This window comes from Truncatella angustata (assembly GCF_020726525.1).
Source record: "Truncatella angustata strain MPI-SDFR-AT-0073 chromosome Unknown BKA67scaffold_11, whole genome shotgun sequence".
Classification (NCBI taxonomy): Eukaryota; Fungi; Ascomycota; class Sordariomycetes; order Amphisphaeriales; family Sporocadaceae; genus Truncatella; species Truncatella angustata.
In genome coordinates this window covers 222,309-245,324 of record NW_025763391.1, presented here as the reverse complement: position 1 = coordinate 245,324, position 23,016 = coordinate 222,309, and the positions used below count along the sequence as shown (strand labels likewise).

The 23,016-nt window shown below is 47.3% G+C and overlaps 6 protein-coding genes across 6 annotated transcripts; 3 read left to right on the top strand and 3 right to left on the bottom strand.

Annotated features, from left to right (window-relative positions):
* Positions 1-447: 447 nt before the first annotated feature.
* On the bottom strand, positions 448-750 carry BKA67DRAFT_584797 (uncharacterized protein; the record flags this gene model as incomplete). The annotated part of the gene is made up of 2 exons (XM_046104168.1): positions 448-615; positions 692-750. Coding segments are annotated over 2 exons (203 nt in total), but the record flags the coding sequence as incomplete, so codon positions are not given.
* Positions 751-2,608: 1,858 nt separating this feature from the next.
* On the top strand, positions 2,609-3,677 carry BKA67DRAFT_541552 (Peroxidase, family 2-domain-containing protein; the record flags this gene model as incomplete). Its single annotated transcript, XM_046100954.1, has 4 exons — positions 2,609-2,795; positions 2,855-3,036; positions 3,139-3,475; positions 3,538-3,677. The coding sequence occupies 4 exons, from the start codon at positions 2,609-2,611 to the stop codon at positions 3,675-3,677; spliced, it is 846 nt and encodes a 281-aa protein (XP_045951837.1).
* Positions 3,678-5,055: 1,378 nt separating this feature from the next.
* BKA67DRAFT_110587 (uncharacterized protein) lies at positions 5,056-6,660 on the top strand. Its single transcript, XM_046094882.1, has 2 exons — positions 5,056-5,229; positions 5,296-6,660. The coding sequence occupies exon 2, from the start codon at positions 5,362-5,364 to the stop codon at positions 6,403-6,405; it is 1,044 nt and encodes a 347-aa protein (XP_045951836.1). The 5' UTR covers positions 5,056-5,229; positions 5,296-5,361; the 3' UTR covers positions 6,406-6,660.
* Positions 6,661-12,823: 6,163 nt separating this feature from the next.
* BKA67DRAFT_631777 (NAD-P-binding protein) lies at positions 12,824-13,896 on the bottom strand. The gene is made up of 3 exons (XM_046105597.1): positions 13,816-13,896; positions 13,086-13,772; positions 12,824-13,036 (listed from the first exon to the last, which is right to left on the bottom strand). The coding sequence occupies exons 1-3, from the start codon at positions 13,847-13,849 to the stop codon at positions 12,864-12,866; spliced, it is 894 nt and encodes a 297-aa protein (XP_045951835.1). The 5' UTR covers positions 13,850-13,896; the 3' UTR covers positions 12,824-12,863.
* Positions 13,897-14,539: 643 nt separating this feature from the next.
* Positions 14,540-17,520, bottom strand: BKA67DRAFT_584781 (fungal-specific transcription factor domain-containing protein). Its single transcript, XM_046104167.1, has 6 exons — positions 17,220-17,520; positions 16,239-17,164; positions 16,004-16,185; positions 15,638-15,939; positions 15,356-15,585; positions 14,540-15,300 (listed from the first exon to the last, which is right to left on the bottom strand). The coding sequence occupies exons 1-6, from the start codon at positions 17,254-17,256 to the stop codon at positions 14,797-14,799; spliced, it is 2,181 nt and encodes a 726-aa protein (XP_045951834.1). The 5' UTR covers positions 17,257-17,520; the 3' UTR covers positions 14,540-14,796.
* Positions 17,521-18,438: 918 nt separating this feature from the next.
* On the top strand, positions 18,439-22,871 carry BKA67DRAFT_595722 (ABC-2 type transporter-domain-containing protein; the record flags this gene model as incomplete). Its single annotated transcript, XM_046105200.1, has 4 exons — positions 18,439-20,328; positions 20,378-20,428; positions 20,493-20,966; positions 21,012-22,871. 4 exons carry the CDS (start codon positions 18,439-18,441, stop codon positions 22,869-22,871), a joined length of 4,275 nt encoding a protein of 1,424 aa, XP_045951833.1.
* Positions 22,872-23,016: the final 145 nt, after the last annotated feature.

The following is a 23,016-nucleotide window of genomic DNA, read 5'->3' as shown; positions in this document are numbered from 1 at the left end:
GGCAGCTGCAGTAGAGGATGCTGCGGCTGGGACAGAGAATGCAGCATTGACGGAAGCTTTGGCGGCGCATGCAACTTTGGCGGATGATGGAGAATCGGGCATGGAATTGCCTTTGATCAAGGAGGATGAACTGCTGCTTCCATTCCAGACAGCATCGCCGATGGGTGTTTTGGCAATGTCAGCCTTGATAGTCGCAGCGTTGTCGACCCGGAGATTGAGCCCATTGAAGAATTTCATAGTGTCATTATATATGCCCGGGATTTGGTAGATTGGGGAAGGCATACCAATGCCGGACTCCGAACATTGACCTGGGCGCAGCTGAAATCCTTGGTTATATCATCACCAAGGGAAGAAGAGATGCAGAGTATTCGGCTCACCTGTAAAGATCTCAGCCGCATTGTTCTGAGCACCATGAAGACCTACGTGCTCAGCCCGAACAAGATACTGTCCAGCTGGGGCATTCTTCGGAATCTAAAATTCAACCTGCGACGCACGGTAGGTACACCAGGCAGTCTTGGTCAAGTCCTCATTCTCATCACAAATGGTCGACTCCCAGATCTTGAACCAGTCGGCATCACCTACGTAATTTTGAACATCGCCAGGTGCCTTGGGCATGTCATCAAGACGAGATGAAGTGTTAGCTTCTATGCAACGTCAAGACATCAGTGCAGGATGTTTTTCAGGTCGGAAGCTTACAAACTTGACCCAGACCAGGGTGAGCAACGCTACCGTCGTAGAAGAGCTTCATACCGAACCGCACCACCAGCGGCTACACCTGCAACCTCGGTTTTGTAATATAGGCTCTTTCGCCGATGCTGCTATCGGAAATCGCTGTCGGTAGGGTAGAGGTCCTCGAATGTATTACTGAACTTTGTTCGCATATAATTCTCGGTCCGAGTTGTCTGACGGATGTACTGCCGATCTTCCGACATGACGCCGTTCACTGCGAGCTTACTGAAGGATGTATTGAGCGGAAGTTGTGCTAGCAAGTATAGCAGCCGCCGTGCTGAGTAAAACTGTGGAGTACGTGATTCTGTCTTGTTTTGAAAACGATTGACTCAGTAAACGAATGAAGGTAGAGATGACTGCCCACGCCGGGTGGTATTGGAAGCTTGAGTGCGGAAATCAAAGCAATGATAGGCTAGTAAGTTGGGTTGTTAACTCCAGCGCGTCCAAGTGTGCGAAAGTTTTCGATCAAATAGGTATTCCCTCTACAAGAAACCATTAAGGATATGCATATTGATCAACACTAGGGTACCCGTCAGCAGCGTGAACGATGCTAGGGTTTCTGGCCTGAAACTTGGAGTTACTGCCTAATAGGCATTGTCCCATGTCTACTCTAGGCTCCAACTGTCACGGAAAGGCAGGTCCATACGGTACATATGGTAGGAGGATCTTTATCCATGCCAGCCACGACAAGGCTTTTACTTTGAGTCGGCAATTGGTCGTCGGCGTTTGCATCAGAGAAGATTAGCACTGAGGTTTCTTCGTTCGGATTCATCGGCGATGCGCCGTAAGCAGGCAGGTGTTTCTACGCGGCCTGGATATGATAAATAGATCAGGTTGAAGATGCGTTGATCATTGAATGGCCCCAATAAATCCAAGTTGTGATCTGCCCCCCGCAGAGCGCCGCTACTTGCCACGGGGCCGGCCACCAGAGGAGATACTTCGGGAGGGCATCAAATGCCAGGGACAGACAGGCCTACCGAAACGCTGCTCGACTTGTGGAGAGGCAGGTCAGAACAAACGGAAGTGCACCGTGGTGGGCGGCCGCATAAGTAAGGAAATAGCTTCAGTGGCACTGGTGCGCGTGCGTCTGTTGGATATGTCGACCTTTTGAGGGGTACAGTACAAGTTAGTAGATCTTGTCCCGGCAAGTTAGTTAAAAGAAGCCTTGATGGCTAGAATTCTATGCAAATACTAATATTTGGCCAGTCGACGGGCAATTTTGCTAGTCAATGACCTCCGCTGGGGACTCGCTCCCCTACCGTAGTAAAGTCGTTACGCCGTAACAAGGCTCCACAAGTAACGGTTTCCACTCTCAGCGTTAATAATTGGCGAACGGCCCTTCTGTGAAACTCCATCGTTCTCGTTCTCGTTTTCGACCATTACTACGGTAAGTCGAACTAGCCGTCCAGTGATTGGACACGCATTAAATGGTAGTAAAGATCAGCGTTTTTCAGCCTTTTGAGGACTGCCAAGAGCTGCACAACCCTCTACCACAAGTATTATCCTATTAACAACTTTTTCTTTTATTCCCGATTTCCAAGACTAAGCAGGGATATGTAGCTCTTGGCAGTCCTCAAAGGCCACCCTACCGTTCTCGTTCTCGGCATCTTGGCGATGCTCGCAGCAAGATGGGTCCACAAGTAAGACAAAGCACCATTTTAATTTGTTTACATCGTTCTCTTCATTGGCTAACAACATCCTGAATTAGGGGTCGATCCAGTATAGACTATACATGTTCTTCGCGATCGAGTATTTAAGTCGCTTCTGTTCCTCAAGATATCATTACCCTCTTCTCCAGAGAGAACCATCAAACCTGATTTCGAATAAAATTCCGTTATTCGCTTCTTAGTCGTATCTTTTCAGAGGCAAATTTCCCATCATGCTTTTACGCCTAGCTCAAATTTTCTTTTGGGGACTTCAGGTATCTGCCTACCCACACATGGTGGCCTTGCTTCCTCGCGATCACGCCACAATATCAACACCTGCCAAACGAGGAGGGTGCAATATCGGTACAAGTGGACTTACAGAGAAGCATTTCAAATGGGCGCCAGCGGGGGATGGAGATTGTATGCAGCCCCTTGATGGTTTTTGGTTTTTCTTTCGGTCGTGCTGACCCAAGTCATAGTGCGATCGCCCTGTCCAGTCATGAATACGCTCGCCAACCACGATTTCGTACCTCATAGCGGTCGCAACATCACTGAGCCAATCCTAGTCAAAGCGTGCAAGGAGGCGTTCAACATTTCTAATTCCTTTGCTGCGAACATTTTTAAAAATGGAATTGTGTCCAACCCTGCACCGAACGCCACTGTGAGCCAGCCATAACGCATTTCCCTTCGTGTTCTACCCATAACAAGCAGCACATCCCCATTTGTACTTGATGAAGATCACTAAAACGTCGAATCGATATAGTTCTTCGACTTGGATATGCTTCATCACACACACGGTGTCATTGAACACGATGGAAGCCTGTCTAGGCGGGATGCCGTCTTCGACCCTACCAACCCATTCGACGAAGGGACCTTTAGCAACCTGCTCAAATATTTCGGAAATGCCACCACCTTTAACATCGCTACTTTGGCCAATGCGAGGTCTCGTCAGGCGTTCGATATGAGTTTGATCAACCCCAATTTCACTATCACTGAAGGTGCTGTTCCTGTCATCATGGGAGAAAATGCTATGATGATAGCGATTTGGGGCGGTCCTGAGACTCAAATCGGCAATCTGGATTACTTCAAGTACTTTTTCCGTAAGTCACCACAACCTCACTGGCTTTTTAATGATCTGCGAACTTATCTTTACAACTCGCAGGAAATGAGCGCATTCCAGTTAAGCTCGGTTGGACGCCAAGCCAGGTCGAAATCGGTGCCACTATCGGCCAGATTGTGCAGGATCTGATTAAGTTAAGTCCAGCTGACGTCCCACTTACTTATTCTCCAGCGAGTGCTTGAGGGGAAAAAGCCATCGTCAGCGTCTGTGCTTATCAGAAAGAGGAGGCGCTGTGTGGTGTGATGAGCCATCTCTTTCAATAAGATGTCATTGCTCCTCGAGTTTCGACGCTGAGGAGATGTCTTTGCTCGAGTTTCGACGCTAAGAGAGATGATGATCACCATGGGCTCACATCAATTGGCCTTCCCATCTCATTCCTAAGCTGCGCCAGTTTCTGCAGCACAAAACCTCGAATAGCACTTCCGTGGTCCAGGTATCCTATTTTATATCATACAGATGAGCCCTTGATCTGGGACGTTTAATCACAAATCACGTTGATGTGTACCTATGAACTATTTCCTCCGTCATTAATCATCTCCAGGAAATTGTTATCTGATACAAAAGATTGTCCGTGCTGAGGGATGATGCATATAAAGCTCCACGCTGGCTAATTCATCGAATGGCTGAGTTCTTTGTCTTGCTTGAAATTGATAGAGGCCGCTATGGTTGCTACGCCTCTGCACGCACACAGCAAATGCTATGATGAGGCTAAGACCCGCGACTGTTGTCACTAGCCAATATCCTAAATCGAGAAGTTGTCTCTGCCGCCTGTAGTTCCATTTCGTCTTGACGTATTAAAGTGTTCCGCACTCCAAGCTTCAGGATTTGTTGGCGGCGGAGCTTTAGGCCCGTAGATTGACTGACTCTACGAGGGGTGGTCAAGCATTTCGCCAATGGTTGCGCACTTGATTCGACTGTGCCAAGCGTTTCTAAACAGCACCAAGACTTGCATGATTGGCAGCGGGCATCACAATCTACAGAATTAGGCTGCCGAATTCAATAGTTGTGCAGCTTCTCGGTTATTCTCCACCCCGTTCTCTATAAGCTGGCAGGCGCAGGCCGATGTGCTCACAAAGCAGAGCAGGAATGGCTTGGCAGCTCGTGTTGTGTCCAAATTGTGGAGTGACTGCTCGAGTGCCGTCGCACCTAGATACTGGAGCTGACACACTGTTGAGGCGCAGCCAACTGCCGAACGTGGCTACGGTGCCTCCTTTTTGCCCCACTCCCAAGCTGGAAATCCAGCTTCTGCACGGACTCCGCGATGGATCGAAGACGACTGTGGTTGATACTTGATTCCAACATGTCAGCTGCCTGCGCCATTCACGTCCGGGCACAATAAAACCTTTCCGTCTCCCCGTGCATTCCCGTCATCTGGTCGCCCTGCTGTTGGTGGTAGACCCCTGTATAAAAGGCTGTGCCGGGGGCCCTGCTGCACAATGAAAAAACTGGGCTACAAGAAGTCCCGCCTTGGATGCTCTCGATGTAAAGAACGCAGAATTAAGCTATGTGAGCCGCCCGGCCTGCACCACCCTGAGTCGATGGGGGTGAGAAAAAGAAACCGGTGTTTCTGGACTGGTCTGATTGAGCAGGATCCAGTGCGACGAGAAACGTCCTTGTACAGCCTGCATAAAACATTCACTACCATGCAGCCTCGTCACCGCCGCCGCCGTAGGATGTAAGGGCCGCAGCCCAGCTGTGGCCAGACAGACAGAGCGGCTATATAGAATAGTATCGGTAAGAACCCAGATGCTTCAGTCTCCAGGCCTTCGCAGCAGCGTGTCGTACTGATTGTTGCGGCAGGACGAGCGGTCGCCACTCACCTCCCCTTCGTCAAATCCGTCTGTCGAGCCATCGCCAGATCTGGATATGGGAAGACAGTCCCATCACAACCAGGCTCAGGATGCCTCACCACCTTCGCCCGATCCATTCGCCTGCTTCGTCCGGTTTCTGGCCGAGAGTCCGACGCAGTGCTCCAGCGATTGGATTGCCGCCGCTGGATTGATGCATCACTATTGCACCGTTGCCTATCGCACCATATCTGCAAACACTGAGGCCCAAAACGCCCTGCAGCTTGATGTGCCCAGGGAGGGACTCCATCATCCGTTCTTGCTGCACCAGATTCTGGCCTTCTCAGGACTCCACCTGGCATTCCAGCAGCACGATCATCGTCAAATGTATCTTCTGCAAGCTTCTCAGCATCAGGGCCATGCGATAACTGGCTTGAGGGAAGCCTTGGCTGGCACCATCACCTCAAACAATTGCCACGCAATCTACGCAACGTCTACCTTCATCATCCTAGGGGCATTCGCCATACTTCCCTGTTACGAGGAGCGCAGCAACTTCGTCTGCACAATCGATACTATATTAGAGATATTCACATTAATTAAAGGGATGGGATTGATAGTGTCCAGCACTGCTGAGGATCTCAGAGGTGGACCTCTAAGAGGCATATTCAACCAGACCAAAGACCCCCGAGGGAGAGCGCCAATGCAGGATCTCCTATTTCACATATCCACCCTGAAGTCCCTTTTCGAACGCACTGATATGCTCGACCACCAAGAAAGAGTCTGTATGGAAGCGGCGACATCTGCTCTCTGTGACTGCCTCTCGGAAGGATATTCCAGCGATGGTGTTTTGGTAACTGAAAAGTTGCGAGCCATAATGCGATGGCCGTTGTTCTTACCTGATGGGTTCCTGGGGTATGTTCGGCGTCGGCATCCTGCTGCAATAGCCATCCTACTGCATTACTCCGTCATGTTGCATTCTGCGGAGCGGAATTTTTGGTTTCTCAATGGATGGGCCGCGGCGCTAGTCAAGGCAAGCGATGGCCTGCTTGCTGAGACACCATGGGCAGCCATTACCCAATGGGCGATTGACACCGTAGCGTACGGAGTTCAAAGCAAAGTATAGTGAAATCTCACATAGCTGAGCACCTCTGCAACGACACTGCAATACAGAGCAGCACCGTGTTTCTCACTTTTCTAACCTCAGGCTTACCAGGCACTGCACGCCCAAGGCTGGTAACTTAAATATTGAGGCACCATGAGAGGAAGGTCGTGTCTTTCGATTGCAATTAGAACGTATTCATGCCCAAGTACCTCGATACTCTCTGGCTATCTTGTGAGACCACGGTCAGAATTATGCGAGACAACTCAGGGTCGACGGGTAGTTAGAGTGGGAAAGGGGGAATCATTTAATTTGTGCCGTGCTATATTGGTCATGCACTCCTCGGTAGAGGAGCTTCATCAGCGTGCAGCTCTTGCCGGCAATCCCTTTGAACCATGTCTAAATTCTCAATGTTTTACATAGAAGCTGTGAAGAACAAGAGGACTGACTATACGTGTCTACAAGGTGCAAGGCACCAGCCACCTACTGCAGGGATGGATGAAAGGCTAGACTTATACCCCGTTCTCTACTGAATGGGGCATGGGCTTCTAGTATCAAGTCTATACAGCCGCCTGCACCCAATAACACCGCCCCTGATCGGAAAATCAACAAAGGAAAACCCCATATTTGCAATGCCACCCATCATCCACCATCTCCTTGATCGCTATGTAGCGTTCTACCCATCTGAATTGAAGCTAATTCGGAGATCTAAGCACGTTACACCCTTCATGCATCCCCTCTGGACTAGCTGAAACACCTGAAGGAGAAGCGCGGCTGGAACGAAGAGCACAGCCCTTCCGAAAATGTCACGGGACCGGTATACCATCACGACAACTGCCGCTGACTTGGTCCAGGAGACCACGTTGCGTCACTGTCCACTCCCACAAACTGACTTGTGAGGCAGTTCATGCTAGACCCAAAAAATAGCCGTTATCTCAAAATATCTGATAGCATACAGGTGGCCCGATTAGCTCCCTGTTTTGCACTGAACACCCCTGCCATTCGCTTTTGGCCGTATGCTTATTGCCCCAATGTCTTGACTGTGTGGCCAAGAATAATCCAGGTTTACTATCCCTTTGTACCTGTGCTATCCGGCCTTGAGTTCTAACCTCCCAAACCTGCAACCATGGCAGTGACAACACATCCTGTGATATTGGCGATCGGCACTATGTTCTGATATGACCCAGTGGTTTTGGGAGGACATGAAGGATTCAGTGTTGCTTTGCTTGTTGGACATCCTCCAAGAAGACAACCAAGGGACTCACACGTTAGAGAAGTACTAGTCGACATGGGCGGGTTAAATAGAAGCCCTTTGCTAGCGCGTCAAATTGCTGGGCCGAGTTAGTTGTTTGATCAAGAGCAGTAAGCTCAAACCATGCTGGTGCTACTCAGCAGGACGAGAGACTAATGTCCGATGGGGGTTCAGGAGTCAAATGATTGCGTATGACCTTTCTCAAGCTGCACGACCCACGCTCCGTCTTGTACCATATGGATTCGACCTACACATTGAGCTAGAAATTGAATGTTCCCAGAAGGTATACGTCCCCGTAGGTTTGTAGGGAGCTTGTTAGGAACGGACCGTCATGTCTGCTTCCAGGGTTGTTAGATGCGGCTCACAGCCTACTACTCGGAGTGACCCAAACCCCTAAAGATACCCACCCCCATCGAGTCCCATTGTTATAATGCGTTAGTCCTGACCTTAATGTCCGGGACCTGGTTTGCGTTAGGCACGTCACTTCCGCCATGTTGCTACTGTATTATGGTGGGGCTCTTTGCTTCGGTGCGCGGCGGAAGCTATAAAGCGTGTAATAAACGTCCCACTCCCGGAGGAAATAGAGCTCTACTTGTGTCGACGTCAAGATCCAAACTCTACTTTTAACATGATAGGCGGCACCGGCACTGACGGGCCAACCGCTATGATGCCCGGTAGTCTTCGTATGGCCGTTGACGAGTGCTTATAGTTCCCTCTCCTATAACGTATTCGAAAAAAAAAAAGAGCTACCGTATTAAAGAAAATGGCAAGCTCTAGGGCCGCAGTTGAGCTAGAGCGTGATATTATGGAAATCCTGACGAAGTACGGCTTAGTGAGGGCACACGTTGAAAAGGATGTTATGCGGATCTGAGTTATGACCTATCAAGAGACTAGTAACACCATGCTTATCATGTAGCTTACGGGCTTTATAGCTCAGGCTAGTTAAGGATTATACCTGGGAGGCATCTTAACGGAACACTCCCCCGTTAAGCACTAACAGGTTAACTCATTAGTACGCAACCTTAGTTAAACAGGAATGAGTTGTCCGTAAAGGCTATTTGAAATATCATAGGGCACAACAGAGATGGGCACCATAAGCAACCCTGCCGAAGAGCGTCGAGATCAATGGGCTAATACATGCGATATCCTTAGCCTTCTCCTCCTTATTAGTGGTGGCATTGTGCAAAAATCAATCGCTTAGCTTGTTGGTTACGAGGGTCGCCTGCCTGGCAAAAGAACTCCAGGCCTCTTAATTACACTCGTAGCATTTTTATTCAGATAGGCAGCTTACCCGTTCTCAGATCTACTCCCGGCTATCGGAGATATAAGACTAATGCTAACAAACAATAGTACTTCGATGGTTGTTCATTGCTCTAATGGACCTTTTAGAGAAAATCGTTCCTAGGTGTTAGGTCGCCACTTACGAGACCTCGAAATCAGGCACAAAGTCAATGCGCGTGCAGAGGAATAAGGTGGTCGGGCCGAGTCTATCAGAATTAATATGTTCAAGCTTAGCGTTGTCTCGAACCCTAGCTATGACTTCGTATAGTGGCTTAGATGGGTTACGCTTCTTGCGCGGATTGCGATTTCTATTCCACCTTGGGCTTTATACGTAATTAAGCAATTATGATTATTACCTTGTGTGGAAGTTTGCTTACCACTATTACATGTGCTATACCGTAGTGGACAGAAGAAAATGAGCCGGCCGAAACTTGAAGCGCGACAAAGTAACATGTCTGACACGTGGTAACGGGCATCTTTACATTATGGTGTTTATTGGCGCTTACGGATCCTGAGACTTGGAAAGTCTTACGACCGGCATATCGGTTCTATGATCAGAGACTCGCTGGATTTCTTTGGTGCTTGCGATATTATGGACCTGCCTTCTGATCACCGTAACAGGTCTCCAAGAGCAAACCTGCTTTCTCGCGGGAATAGGAGGTATCGGATTGCTTTAAAACGTTTTCGCAGCCAGAACGTCCCATAAACCAAGCGCTTCGAGCTTTTACATTACTGAGTTCTCTCGTGCCCCTACAATAGTTGGGAGACGCGAGGAATATAAGGATGATGCAGACGCTAACGTCAATCTGGAAGAAGACCTCCAGAGGCTCGCCAATATTTCTATGTAGGTATCGGAAAAGCCGAATCTGCCCATGCCGCAAGGTACTACCACTCTATCTCAAGGCGTCTAGATACCGAGATGGCTAGCTTCGACGTTAAAAGAAGACGGAGTCACAAGTTGGCTAGTGCTTACAAAGCTAGATCAGGTTAACCAAGCCATTACTAGTACCTCTTATCCTCTATTAGGTATCTAGAGGTGGTTCGCTATTGGGAATAACAAACTAAACAATATTATACGCGCCGTCGCCGGCGTCTTTACAATAACGGCGAGCCTAATGTCTCGGTATAACAAAATTTTATCAAGTACACTATCCGTAGTTGTGATCTAACACGGGCAGGGCGTTCGCTCTGCACGGACGGCTATTTATAAACGCGCCGCTGAGTAAGCGGATCCGGTCGTCGCGGGATGCGAAACCCACACGACCTGGTCTCCGTATAGTACGCTACCCACGGGTATAGCGAGTCATGCGGAGCATAACGTTAGTTGAGACGTATATCCGGATTGCATGCTGGCTGGCGGGAAAGCCCGACTTCCGTTCGGGTTCGTCGCGGGAAACGGGCTTACTCGCCTAGCATGACTAGCGGTACCTGACAGGAGACCTCCAGGAAGAATTGCAATCGACTGAGCGAAACTGATTTGACTGATCTGTGACTAACACACACATAAGGTCATTGAGTTAGTATCTTCGGCTCTAACTAGAAGAAATTTCTAGCGATTCTGATTACTTCGCTCAATACCTTACCCTTGCCAGCAACAGCAACAGCTAGGCCTACATTCGGATGTAACTCACGGATGGTTTTATAGAGCGCACCGCGCGGCCTTCCTATTAGGTTCAAAGGGGGCATCATAATCATCCAAATGGTTTTAGATTTCTGGATTTCTGCCAATGCAGCATCATAACATAATCCTCACGGCTGCTTAATGCTGTACTAGTTCTCACAATAATAATCTCCCATTGGCACTCAGACAGGTTCCAAAAGCTTCAAGCTAGTCTTTCAGTTTAAAATTACCACCTACTGCTTCAACTATTGTTTATTTCTCTCTTGCACCTATCCTCGCGAGGTGCACTAGTAGTGAAACATTCTTACGCGCTGGTCGTGTTGTGCATGCTATCATATATGCTTGTAGCCCGAATTCAATCGACCCTACTATTAAGCGTTCGGCTTTAGTTTGCTGTCGACCGTTTTTATATATCACAATGGACAAAAATATACCTACTTCTATATTGGCGGATAACGTCAAACTGTCTACTAGCGCAAGAAGTAAAAACAACATCGAGTACGAAGTCTTTGAAACCAGTACACTGAAACTCGAAACGGGCAAGTCAAACAGCGCATTCACCGGTCCATGATCATGCACCCTTATCACCGCACGGAAGCAGTATGGACAGATATACAAGAGTTTGGAAAGCATGTTAAAGGGGTAGGCAAAGGAAGACAAAATGTGATGGAGAACTCCCTTGTAGTCGGTATATGGATAATGGTCTTAACTAGAAATTCATCAGCAGGATTCGATTAAGGTAGCTAACAATTCGGAGAAGAGTTCTACTTGTAATCGCAAAGAAAGAGCAAGCTCATTTGAGCTTTATCACTCGGACTTTGAGCAAGACTATCGGCAAACAATGCCGAGCGAACAGAGCCTCCAGACACTCTCACTGCAAAGCTTCACCTCGTATAATGACTTGGATACGAACTTTTTGCCCGGTCATCTACGCTAAACACAACATTGACCCATTACACAATAAAAAACATGGACAATTATGGGGTAATTTAACTGATAGAAAAAGGGCGATCCTAGTTCATACATGATGTTTCCGGAATGAGCGTCAGTTGAAAATTCAACGGAGTAAATAGGGTTGAAAAGGTTTTGTAAAGCTAGAACTTATAAGTTGTTGGGTACTCCGCCATTGATTGAGCTATGACTGTACGGCTTTGTATGGCATACATCGCGCGGGGCGACGATAATGGGATAAGAAGCAGAGTGCAAAAGATAGAGTTTATGCTAGATTTTTACAGTGGGCATTGTCATCGTGACTCGTAGTACTTGGAAAGGAGACCTAAAATAATGCCTATAGATATTGTTCAGAGCAGCATGAATACACGTATGGAGGGCGATACTGCCAAGATTCTCTCGAGGTTTCCGGGCAGAGACGACCGTGGCATGCGGAGCCTCCTCGGGTTCTTTCCCTGACGTACCTGCATATCTGTCATCTACACCCCTTACATTCACATCCTGGTCCAAAGGCCCCGTACCGCATTCATTCCTACGTCTTCCTCTGAGTTTAGGCATATCCACCATTCGCCATCCGCCTTGGCTCCACTTCATAATTTCTCACCTTTTTCTATTGCCGGGTCGGAATTAACAGTATCATTGAGCCTTAATCGGCCGGGATGGGAGGTTTCAATCTGGCAAACATCCCCGCCAAAATCTGACAGCAGCCATAATACGAGGAATCGCATGTATCGAAATGCAGTTGCAGTTACATGACTCGTATGGTTCGACCAGCTCTAACATACCGATCATTTCGCAACCAATCTGTTTTTAATGTTGTTGATAGGGACTTGAGGATCAACGGTCACTCCTATATAAAGCGCAGTCGGAGGTAGCTTCAAAGCAAGCGATTAGCGAGATATATGGGTATACAAGTAGGGCAGATCGTGGACATGAGGTATATGACATGCACATGTCGGTGCATATTGCGGCCAAGGTGTGGATTCGACAATGAGGTCTTGTACAAATAGAAATGATTGCCCCTAAGTATATGAATATAACTCTTTTCGGTGGTAAACCTAACGGATTATGAACTCTAGAGAGATTATCTGCCGTGCGTGATACGGTGTTAAACAACAGTGATTAGTGTGGCATAGATGCTGGGTACGAACTGTTTTATCAAGTCGGGAAGCGTGACGAACCTTTGTGTAATGAACAAGGAGAAGACATACATGATCACGATGCATCACATTGGAACGAAGCAAACTTGTGCGAAAGCATTATTGGCAGATATATGGGGGCTGGTGTGGGAAGACGCTCTTGCTGGCCGAGTAGTTGTAAGCAACTCTTTGTAGTCCTGAAACCTTGAAACACTGTCCTCAAATATGTGTTCTCTATTTACCAAACCATTCTCATCTTGAGCTTGTCATCATTAACAATTTCCTTCTTTCGAGAAATGAATTCAGGCATATCCCATGTGCAGCTGACATATCTGCCTGCCAGCCATTCTCTCTTCTCCTTTGTCAGGAAAACTATCGTGTTTGAAGCAAGTTCGACAGTATCCACGAGAACTATCCATCTATTAGTCTCGCACATATGAGTGGTAGGATAGATACTCACGAGCAGAGAATGCATTTGACGGCATACCCTTGGCTAAGTCCGTTGGAATTCCTCCCGGATGGACGGAATATGCTAATAAGCCCTCGTTCCCATAATCGACATTCAAAAACTCGGTGAATCGGAGGAGTGCAAACTTCGTCGTCTGATATCCACTCGCACCGCGAGACAGGTTCTGAGCTCCGATGGAGCTAATATTAATAATAGTCATCTCCCCACCCTTTGACAAGAGTGGAATCATTGCCTTTGACATCCAGTATACGCCCCGAATGTTGATTTCCCAGGTCCGCCAATACTCCTTCTCATCTCCATCACATAGAGGTGCAAATTCTTCCAAGTAGCCCGCATTGTTAACGAGTATATCCAAGCGTCCAAACTCCTTCTCAGCAAGCCTTGCAGCTTCAGCTACAGAATTCGAGTCAGTAACATCCAGCTTGTTTTTAAGAACTTGAGGAGCAGTGTGGCCGGCCTTTTTGGCCGCATCGATGACCTCGTCCTGTATTGTTGCAGAGAGAGATCTTGCACCAAGTCCAATTTGTGAGGCACCTGCAGTGGCATACGCAAGAGCTAACGCCAGTCCAATTCCCTTTGAGGCACCAGTGATGTAGACAGCCTTGCCGCGGCAATCAGATGGTGAAGGGTCGATAGCGGGATAGGTGTCATTGTGGATTTCTTGGGTGAATCTCAAGCCTGGATGGTCAGTATTAAACGTGCTGAAGACTTAAAGTCGTACCTGATTCTGGCTCAAATGGTGGGTAAGTTGGCATGTTAGCTTGAAAGATGAATTTCCTGCTTTGTTGTTTGGTGATTTAGGATCTGCTCTGTCGTGGACTGGATGGTTGTGTCTTCCATCCTTTATATTCCTCCTCAACTAGTCACTACCTAATTACATGCGAGCATTGCTTTTGCTTGACTAATTAGGTATCCCAACTAACCCAGGAATCCATTTTTATTCATTGGCCACCATTCACTGCTGATTGCGTCAATTTGGAGACAGTCGGACATGCAGTTTATGTTACAGTATAAGCCGATAGGTCGGATATATAAACTAGTGCCAAGTTATTTTCCCCATAGTGTGAAGTGCTACGGAGTTACTATATCCAGATGAGATCCACTGAGTAACAAGTGATTTTCCCGTCCCGGATCGTAAATCAAGCTTTATGGAGCTGTATGCTTTGTAGGATGAATTTCACCCATTGGTTGATTGGAATGAATTGACGCAAGTCCATGCGTGTGGCCCGTACAGTGAATAGGCTTTAGCCCGATATAGTATCACTCGGAGCGGATCAGTCTTACTTACTAGTGTCACCGGTGTGGCCAGGGTCGCGGGGTGTCTGCTCAGAGGGAATAGGATATGCCCACTTAATTGTATGTGGGCCTGTCGAGTCAGATACCACTAAACCAAGAATTGCGTAGGATTGGGTTTACGTCACTTTCATATCAAGTGTAATAAGCGGTAATTTGAATGAGCCAATGAATTTGGTCCGACTTCATGTCAGACGTTGGTGTTGCAAGGAAGTGCTAGGGTGCTAGTATTGACGCGCTGAGCCCTACTCTCTATCACATATGGAGGATTCCAGCCCTCATATACCCTATTGCAATCCGATGCCGGATAAAATCTGACACTTCACCAAGGGTTATGCGTCTGTCTACCTGATGCCAAATGTATAGAGGATACTGACTTGATAACTGATGAATGAATAAACACACCAACCTAGAAAAGAGTTCCCGGAACATTCAAGACATTGTCGAACTCCCAATTTTGGCCCAATAGATCCGGGTTGAAGCGTTCGGGCTCAGGAACGATACTCTGGCTCATGTAATGACCGTCTTTAAAAGTAGCCCAACCTGCAGCAAAGTTCACTAGTGTATCCAATGGATAACTAGCGGCCCCGTATTGGCTTGGTACATAATTTGGCGCAGCTGTCATGAAACCAAAGTTGTCAGGTAGGGACGGTATTTGGTCTAAGCCAGCTGAAGCAGAATCATTAACTCTTGGTGCTGCCGACAAAGGCATCTCATCAAGAGTATCAAGTAACTTCTGAATAGATAAGATGTTGCTTGTGATCATTCCTCCACCAGGCACCATAGTTTTGAGACATTGCAGTCCAACTTTTACAGCAGATACATTTCTATTCTTGGCAGAACGGTCGCGCAGGACATCATATATCAGTAAGAAGCAAGCGCCTTCAACGTAGAAAGCGAAGAACTTTACACCCTGTATAGTATCAGCCGCTTATCACAAACCTCTCAGTAGAGAGAAATGAACTTACCCTCATCATGACATTCTGTTCAATGGCGGTAAATATGAAGTGAATCAGCTTGAATGCTGCGTCCACCGCATGGTTGCATGCTTCTGGCACCCACAGACAGCTCTCAATCGACGGTCGACCACTTTGATTTCTTGAAACGCTAGAATTTCCTGACTTGACATTTGACTTTTGATGATCCATATCAGCCACCAGGAAGGGTCGGAAAGTAAGAGCTAATGTATGATAATACACTTGAAATTTCATCAGTTGCTTTAGTGATAGAAAAGCTGCGGCGTCACTTACAATTTTGTAGGAAAATGTGATGAACATCTAGCTCAGTAGGCACAGATGGTTTAGTCAAACAGATTCCGAGTCTTTCTTGTACATCTAATGCATAATCCTGTAGTCCCCGATATATATTTTGAGCTTTGCGGTAAAGATCTTGCAGTGATGACTGCTGATATGCATATATAGATGCTGCAGCTTCCGACATCACATGTGTCAGCTTGACGAGTGCTGAAATGAAAGGCTGGTTATCTGGGTATGGACTGCTTATTTCATGACGGGCAATAGAACTGGGTCGGCCTAAAGCGAAGCAAATCAGGCTGTGCAAAAGTCAGCAAGAGTGTGAAACCCGAAACCTCATCACCACTGCCAAAGTATACTAACGATTCGAAGAAATAGAGGCACCATATAGTTGTGCGTCTTTCCTGTTGTTGTATATGTTTCCTCCCATTTGCTTCGTAAGTTGGTGAATCCCGGTGTAGACCTGCTGCAAATGCTTTTCGTACAGCTATGCCAAGATAAAGATACGCCGAATTGGGACGACCAAGAATAGATTCGTAGTGAGCGTGAAAATAAAGTTAGCTTGGAGCATTAGAACAGAAAATTGGGGGGTACGTATCAGAAGTAAGGATAGCTGGACAGATTTTAGGTTCACAACGTGGCCTAATGTGTTCGCAATATTTTTCGCCTTTTCAGCTAGCATTTCGGCCCACAATGTGTTCGTTGTCATAGTGGCACCAATGGCTAAAACAGCCATTAAGATAGCAGTCTCATCAGTGCCAAGGTTTCTCATTTGGGGATTCTCATATAACAGCTTGACTAGCCGACGTAGCTCGGACAATGACTGAAAAGGATGGAGATGGTAGATTGTGTTTAAGTAATCTTCGAGAAATGATTCGGCGAGTTGATCAGAAAGGAGAGTTAGCGGCGAGATACCTGCGTGTCCGTTTAACTGGTAGCTGGCATCAGATGTTCCGAAAAATAGAGAACGCTGCCCATAAAAGTCGAGTCCTGCACCACCCTCCTCAACTTCGTCGCGTGGTCTCGATGGATTTGCAGGCCCGGAAAGACTATGGTGGATTTGCTGCAAAAACGAAAAGTTGGATGATGCGCCGTAGTAAAGCTGGAGCATGCAGTGTGCGGACGTAAGATGGGTTGCAGATACGCTGCAATTGGTACCCGCAGTACTATACTTATCGCCATGCGTCTGCGATGTGTTGGACTGCAAATCTGAGACATCTTCTTCAACTGTTTGGATCTTTTCGGACCTTGTTTGAGGCTCTGTCAGATGCAACTCCTCCTGATGATGCAGAGATGTTCGAGGATCAATCACATTTCGCCGGCCTTCAATGAAAGACAGTGGCTGTTGGTGAGACTGAGCGATTGCTGCTCGCTTGGCCGACTTCCTGTTTCGAGTCGTTGACCGATAGGTACAAGCGACAGATATCTGTTCGCAGTTCTTGCACATTGAAGCGCCATCACATTTGACCTTGCGTCTACGGCACTCCTGACAGGCTTTGGAAATCCGCGGATGTATCTTCCTGCCTGAATCCACCGTATGTCAGTGCTTTGAATTGCTACAGCCGGAATGAGCGCAAACCTTTGACAGTTGGAGCCGGAACGTCCGGAGTATCCATGTATAATCTGTTGAATGCCGGTCACTAAGCTGGACGCTTCGGAAATAGGGATATATGTCCACGTCGAGTGAAGAGTATCTCATCGAGCCCCGTGGTTAATTCTTTCAAACGGGCATCCTTGGGCAAGCATGCAACTTATTGTGGTCTAAAAAGGAAGAAGCCGACGGAAGTACTGATATGAGCCAGCGCACTAAAATGTTTAGGATCAGCCACCACATAAAATTTTCGGCCTAATACAGTTTTGTCGTGACACCCTGGCATTTTGAATGATGATTCAGAGGTGGAGGGTGAACTGGCCAGGTACAAAAATGAGGTGGTCAGGTACCAGCCCCACTTGCCAAGCGTGGCTTGGCAGAGGATGTCGAAAGTACGGACTAGCTGGACTAGTAAAGCTTTGTTGCTCCGGCTCACTAAGTATGGCGCCCTACATGTGATATGATTTCGTCACGACTAGGACAAATGTTGACTTCACCCTAAGCCTCACTAATTGAGGATCAAATGTTTTGCAACAGATTCTCATCAACGCGCAAGAAGTAATACCAAGAAATTCGAATCGTCACTACGGAGGAGGCAGCCAACAAAAGTCACGGGCGGCCCGTGACTCTTCGTGAAGCCGACAATTATTCACAGTTTTCAGCGCTTTATTAGGACACCGACTTTATGTATCAGAGACAGAGAGATATGAACCCTCCTAGCCCTGCAGCCGCCAAAGCTTCAGTACGAAAAGCAGTGTGCTCAGCACTTCAACTTTCCGATATCCACTCAATTATATCTCCCCATTAATGGTCCACTATTACTATGGAGAACGGCGTTCCAGGATTCCGCGGGGATTCTGTTCTTTACTCACACCTACATAGGGCAAAACATGCCTTTCACGGATGTTGCGGCTGCGATGGATCTTAGTATGGTAGTCGGATATATGTCTTTGTCTACGGATATATCATGGGCGTTCCGCTTATTTGCGGAGCTCTGTGGAACCCCTAGACAACCTGATAGCCCATCCTGCTAATCCGGGTGCTTAGAAACTAGGACCTCGCTCTACAGCGGATATACAGTTTTGCAGACGAGAATGAGTTGTGTTTACAATCTATTAAAGGATTCTTGTTTCTTCAGAGAATTCCATTTTCAACGACATCAGCGATACCTTTACTCCTTCTCCTCAATTTCCTGTTCATCCTCGAGATGGTCGTTGCTGGGCCTACAGCTTTTGGCGTGAGTGCCGGTGCCGGCGACAACATTGCAGAAGTTCTTTCAAAGACTCGCAGCGGTCGGTCATCACGAAGTCATAGGACAAGCCGATTTTACAATGATATCGACGATGTGGTGGACGAGGATCCACATCCAATCAGCAAGGCCGATGACTGGAAGCTGATGCCGGAGGTAAAAATGCAACATCAGCAAGGCAAGGCAGATAATCTCAAGGACCGCAAGCTGGGAGTTACATGGCAGAATCTTACAGTTAAGGGAATTGGGACCGGCGACGTGCACAATGAAAACGTTCTTTCGCAATTCAATGTCGCTCAATTTTTCAGAGAAGCTAGACACAAGGCGCCCTTGAACACCATTCTCGACAATACACATGGTTGTGTGAAGCCCGGAGAGATGCTTCTTGTCCTTGGTCGTCCAGGCTCTGGATGTACCACTCTCTTGAAAATGTTGGCAAACTATAGAGATGGGTATGCAGAGGTTTCTGGCGACATTAAATTCGGTAGTATGGACCACATTGAGGCACAGAAGTACAGGGGCCAAATCGTCATGAACACAGAGGAAGAGTTGTTTTTCCCAACTCTCACAGTGGGTCAGACCATCGATTTTGCTACTCGAATGAAGGTTCCATACCATCTTCCGTCAGTCCACGAAAAGCCGAAGGATTTTCAGATTGAGAGTAGGGATTTCTTGCTCAAGTCCATGGGCATTTCGCATACATACAACACGAAAGTTGGCAACGAATTTGTACGCGGTGTTTCTGGAGGAGAGAGGAAACGTGTATCGATTATTGAGACGCTTGCAACAAGAGGTAGTGTCTACTGTTGGGACAATAGCACAAGAGGACTTGACGCTAGCACCGCGCTTGAATGGGCGAGAGCACTGAGAGCAATGACAGATGTTCTCGGTCTTGCCACAATAGTCACTCTATACCAGGCCGGAAACGGGATTTACGAGTTATTCGATAAAGTCCTCGTGTTGGATGAAGGGAAAGAGATCTTCTATGGTCCGATGAAAGACGCCCGTCCTTTCATGGAAGACCTTGGGTTCGTTTGCGATGATGCCGCCAATACTGGAGATTTCCTTACTGGTGTTACTGTTCCTACCGAGCGACGCGTTCGAGAAGGTTTCGAAGGTATATTCCCAAGGACCGCTACGGCAATTCGCGAGGAATACGAGAAATCACCCATCAAATCGGAGATGCAGAAGGATTACAACTATCCAATGCGAGAGGTTGCGAAAACCCGCACAGCGGACTTCCAGGAGGCGGTTCAACATGACAAAGATAGGAGCCTACCCACAAAGTCGCCCTTAACGACGAGTTTCGCCACACAAGTCAGAGCATGCATCATTCGGCAATATGAGATCCTTTGGGGTGATAAAGCCACTTTCGTCATCAAGCAGGTCTCAAGTTTTATACAGGCTCTCATCATTGGCTCTCTTTTCTATAATGCTCCCAACACGACCGCTGGATTATTTCTCAAGGGCGGTTCTTTGTTCTTCGCTATTCTCTTCAACTCTATCATGGCCATGTCTGAGGTTATCGACTCCTTTACTGGCCGACCGGTTCTCGCCAAGCACAAAGCGTTTGCATTCTACCATCCCGCTGCATTTTGTATTGCTCAAATTGCTGCTGATATACCAGTTATTGTATTTCAAGTCTCACATTTCGGAATTGTCTTGTATTTCATGACGGGCTTAAAGATGGATGGTGGAGCATTTTTCACCTTTTGGATTATAGTCATCGCGGTCACTATGTGCATGACAGCCATGTTCAGAAGTATTGGAGCAGTTTTTGGCACTTTTGATGGAGCGTCGAAAGTGTCCGGCTTTCTCTTCAGTGCATTGGTTTTGTTCGCAGGTTATGTTTGTAAACCCCGGCGCTCTCAAAGATCTCTCGCTAACCAAGACGAAGCAAATTCCCTATCCGTCGATGCATAAATGGTTTTTTTGGATCTTTTACCTGGTTAGTGAGCCCAGACATCCTGTTATTCCAATGTGTGGGTAGTCTGCTAACTGAGACTCTGCAGAATCCTCTTGCTTTTGGATTTGAAGCTCTTTTGTCGAACGAATTGCACGACCGCATAATCCCTTGTGTCTCTGCAAATCTTATACCCAATGGACCTGGATACAATGATACTGGTTACCAATCATGTGCTGGAATTCCTGGTGCAATTCAAGGAGCAACCAGTCTCACAGGAGATGAATATCTCCATGGACTTTCATACAGCCATACACACCTCTGGAGAAACTTTGGCATCGTCTGGGCATTCTGGGCGTTTTTCGTTGCCATCACTATCATCTTCACCAACCGCTGGCAATCTAATTCGAGCAAGAGCGGATCTCTCGTCCCTCGCGAACAATCTAAGCATATCCAACAACACAAGACCGACGTGGAATCTGGAGCAATCGAAAGGGTGAAAAAAGAGGAGATCAGCGCCGATCCTAGTGCCTATTCTGATGATGCAGTCACTCTTGACAATCAAATCGTTCGAAATACTTCGGTCTTCACATGAAAAGACCTTACCTATACAGTCAAAACACCCCAGGGTGACCGCGTACTATTAGACAACGTACAAGGGTGGGTCAAGCCCGGTATGTTAGGCGCGCTTATGGGGTCCTCTGGTGCGGGGAAAACTACCCTTCTCGATGTGCTTGCACAGCGTAAGACAGATGGTACTATCAAAGGGTCGATCATGGTCGATGGAAGGCCTCTAAATGTGGCGTTCCAAAGATCCGCTGGGTACTGTGAACAGTTGGATGTGCACGAGCCTTTGGCGACTGTCAGAGAGGCTCTGGAATTCTCGGCTTTACTTAGACAGCCTCGAACAGTCTCTCACGAAGAGAAACTCAAATATGTCGACACAATCATTGATCTTCTGGAGATGAATGATATTGCGAATACCCTTATTGGAAAAGTCGGTGCTGGCCTGTCAGTTGAGCAGCGCAAGAGATTGACGATTGGAGTTGAGTTGGTATCCAAGCCAAGTATTCTCATCTTTCTAGATGAGCCGACGTCTGGTCTTGATGGACAAGCCGCATTTAATACGGTCAGATTTCTCCGCAAACTCGCCGATGTCGGACAAGCTGTACTCGTTACGATTCACCAACCTTCTGCCTCCCTCTTTTCTCAATTCGATACCTTATTACTACTTGCACGTGGAGGAAAAACTGTCTACTTTGGCGAAATTGGAGACAACGCAAACACGATCAAGGACTACTTCGCGCGTTACGATGCTCCCTGTCCGACCACATCCAACCCCGCAGAGCATATGATTGATGTGGTCTCTGGAACCCTTGCGAGAGGAAAAGACTGGCATCATATTTGGCTGAAATCGCCAGAGTACACATACACTGTCGAAGAACTTGACAGGATCATCACCACTGCTGCAGCCGCTCCACCAGGCACTACTGATGACGGACATGAGTTTGCGGCGTCTATGTGGACGCAGATAAAGATTGTCACTCAGCGCATGAATGTGGCTCTGTATCGAAACACGGATTATATCAACAATAAGTTCGCTCTGCACATATTGTTAGCGCTTTTTGTTGGCTTCTCATTCTGGAAAGTTGGTAATAGCGTCGCCGACTTACAACTGAAAATGTTTGCGATTTTCAACTTTATCTTCGTTGCACCAGGTGTAATGAATCAACTACAACCGCTGTTCATTGAGCGTCGTGACGTCTACGAAGCTCGCGAGAAGAAATCCAAGATGTACTCCTGGATTTCTTTCACGACAGGCTTGATCGTTTCGGAGCTTCCATACCTGTGTCTGTGCGCTGTCTTCTATTTTGCCTGTTGGTATTACACTATTGGCTTTCCTACAGATTCCAATAAGTCAGGTGCGGTTTTCTTCGTGATGTTATGTTACGAGTTCATATACACGGGTTTGGGACAGGCTATAGCTGCTTATGCTCCAAACGCAGTCTTTGCATCCCTGGCCAACCCACTTTTTCTCGGAACCTTGATCGCTTTTTGCGGTGTCTTGGTACCTTACGGCCAGATCCAAGCTTTCTGGAGATATTGGATCTATTATTTGAACCCTTTCACCTTCCTCATGGACAGCATCATGACCTTTGGTATGTTCGACAGTCCGGTGATATGCAAAGAGTCTGAGTTCGCTCTATTCGATGCTCCTGGCGGTCAAACCTGTGCCTCTTATTTAGCAGACTACATGTCTGTAGATGGCCAGGGAGCACGTACATACCTCCAGAACCCAGGAGCCACCTCGGGGTGCAGGGTTTGTCAATACCGTTTCGGTAGTGATTATCTTGCTGCTCTGAACATCAAAGATTATTACTACGGTTGGAGAGATGCTGCTATTGTTGTAATCTACGTGATCTCATCTTACGCCTGTGTCTTCCTGTTCATGAGGCTAAGAACTAAGGCATCCAAAACAGCTGAGTAGATCAATACTTGTGAAGGGAGGACCGCCCTGCGTTCGTGTATTGGAGTTCGCTTTGTTTACATATTTTATTCCTTTTATTTGCATTATATCTAATTACTGCTTTGGAAACAATATGCATCGTTTGAACTTGCAAGGAAGCACGTCA

Excerpts from the sequence above, each read along its gene's own strand:
- BKA67DRAFT_110587 (XM_046094882.1), top strand. The coding sequence starts at position 5,362 with ATGGGAAGACAGTCCCATCACAACCAGGCTCAGGATGCCTCACCACCT.
- BKA67DRAFT_631777 (XM_046105597.1), bottom strand. The coding sequence starts at position 13,849 with ATGCCAACTTACCCACCATTTGAGCCAGAATCAG. Across the intron at positions 13,773-13,815 it reads ACCATTTGAGCCAGAATCAG|GCTTGAGATTCACCCAAGAA; the intron begins GTACGACTTTAA and ends CTGACCATCCAG. Across the intron at positions 13,037-13,085 it reads GTCAAATGCATTCTCTGCTC|TTCTCGTGGATACTGTCGAA; the intron begins GTGAGTATCTAT and ends ATAGATGGATAG.
- BKA67DRAFT_584781 (XM_046104167.1), bottom strand. The coding sequence starts at position 17,256 with ATGGATACTCCGGACGTTCCGGCTCCAACTGTCAAAG. Across the intron at positions 15,940-16,003 it reads TGCCTCTATTTCTTCGAATC|CCTGATTTGCTTCGCTTTAG; the intron begins GTTAGTATACTT and ends ACTTTTGCACAG. Across the intron at positions 15,301-15,355 it reads AACAGAATGTCATGATGAGG|GGTGTAAAGTTCTTCGCTTT; the intron begins GTAAGTTCATTT and ends GATACTATACAG.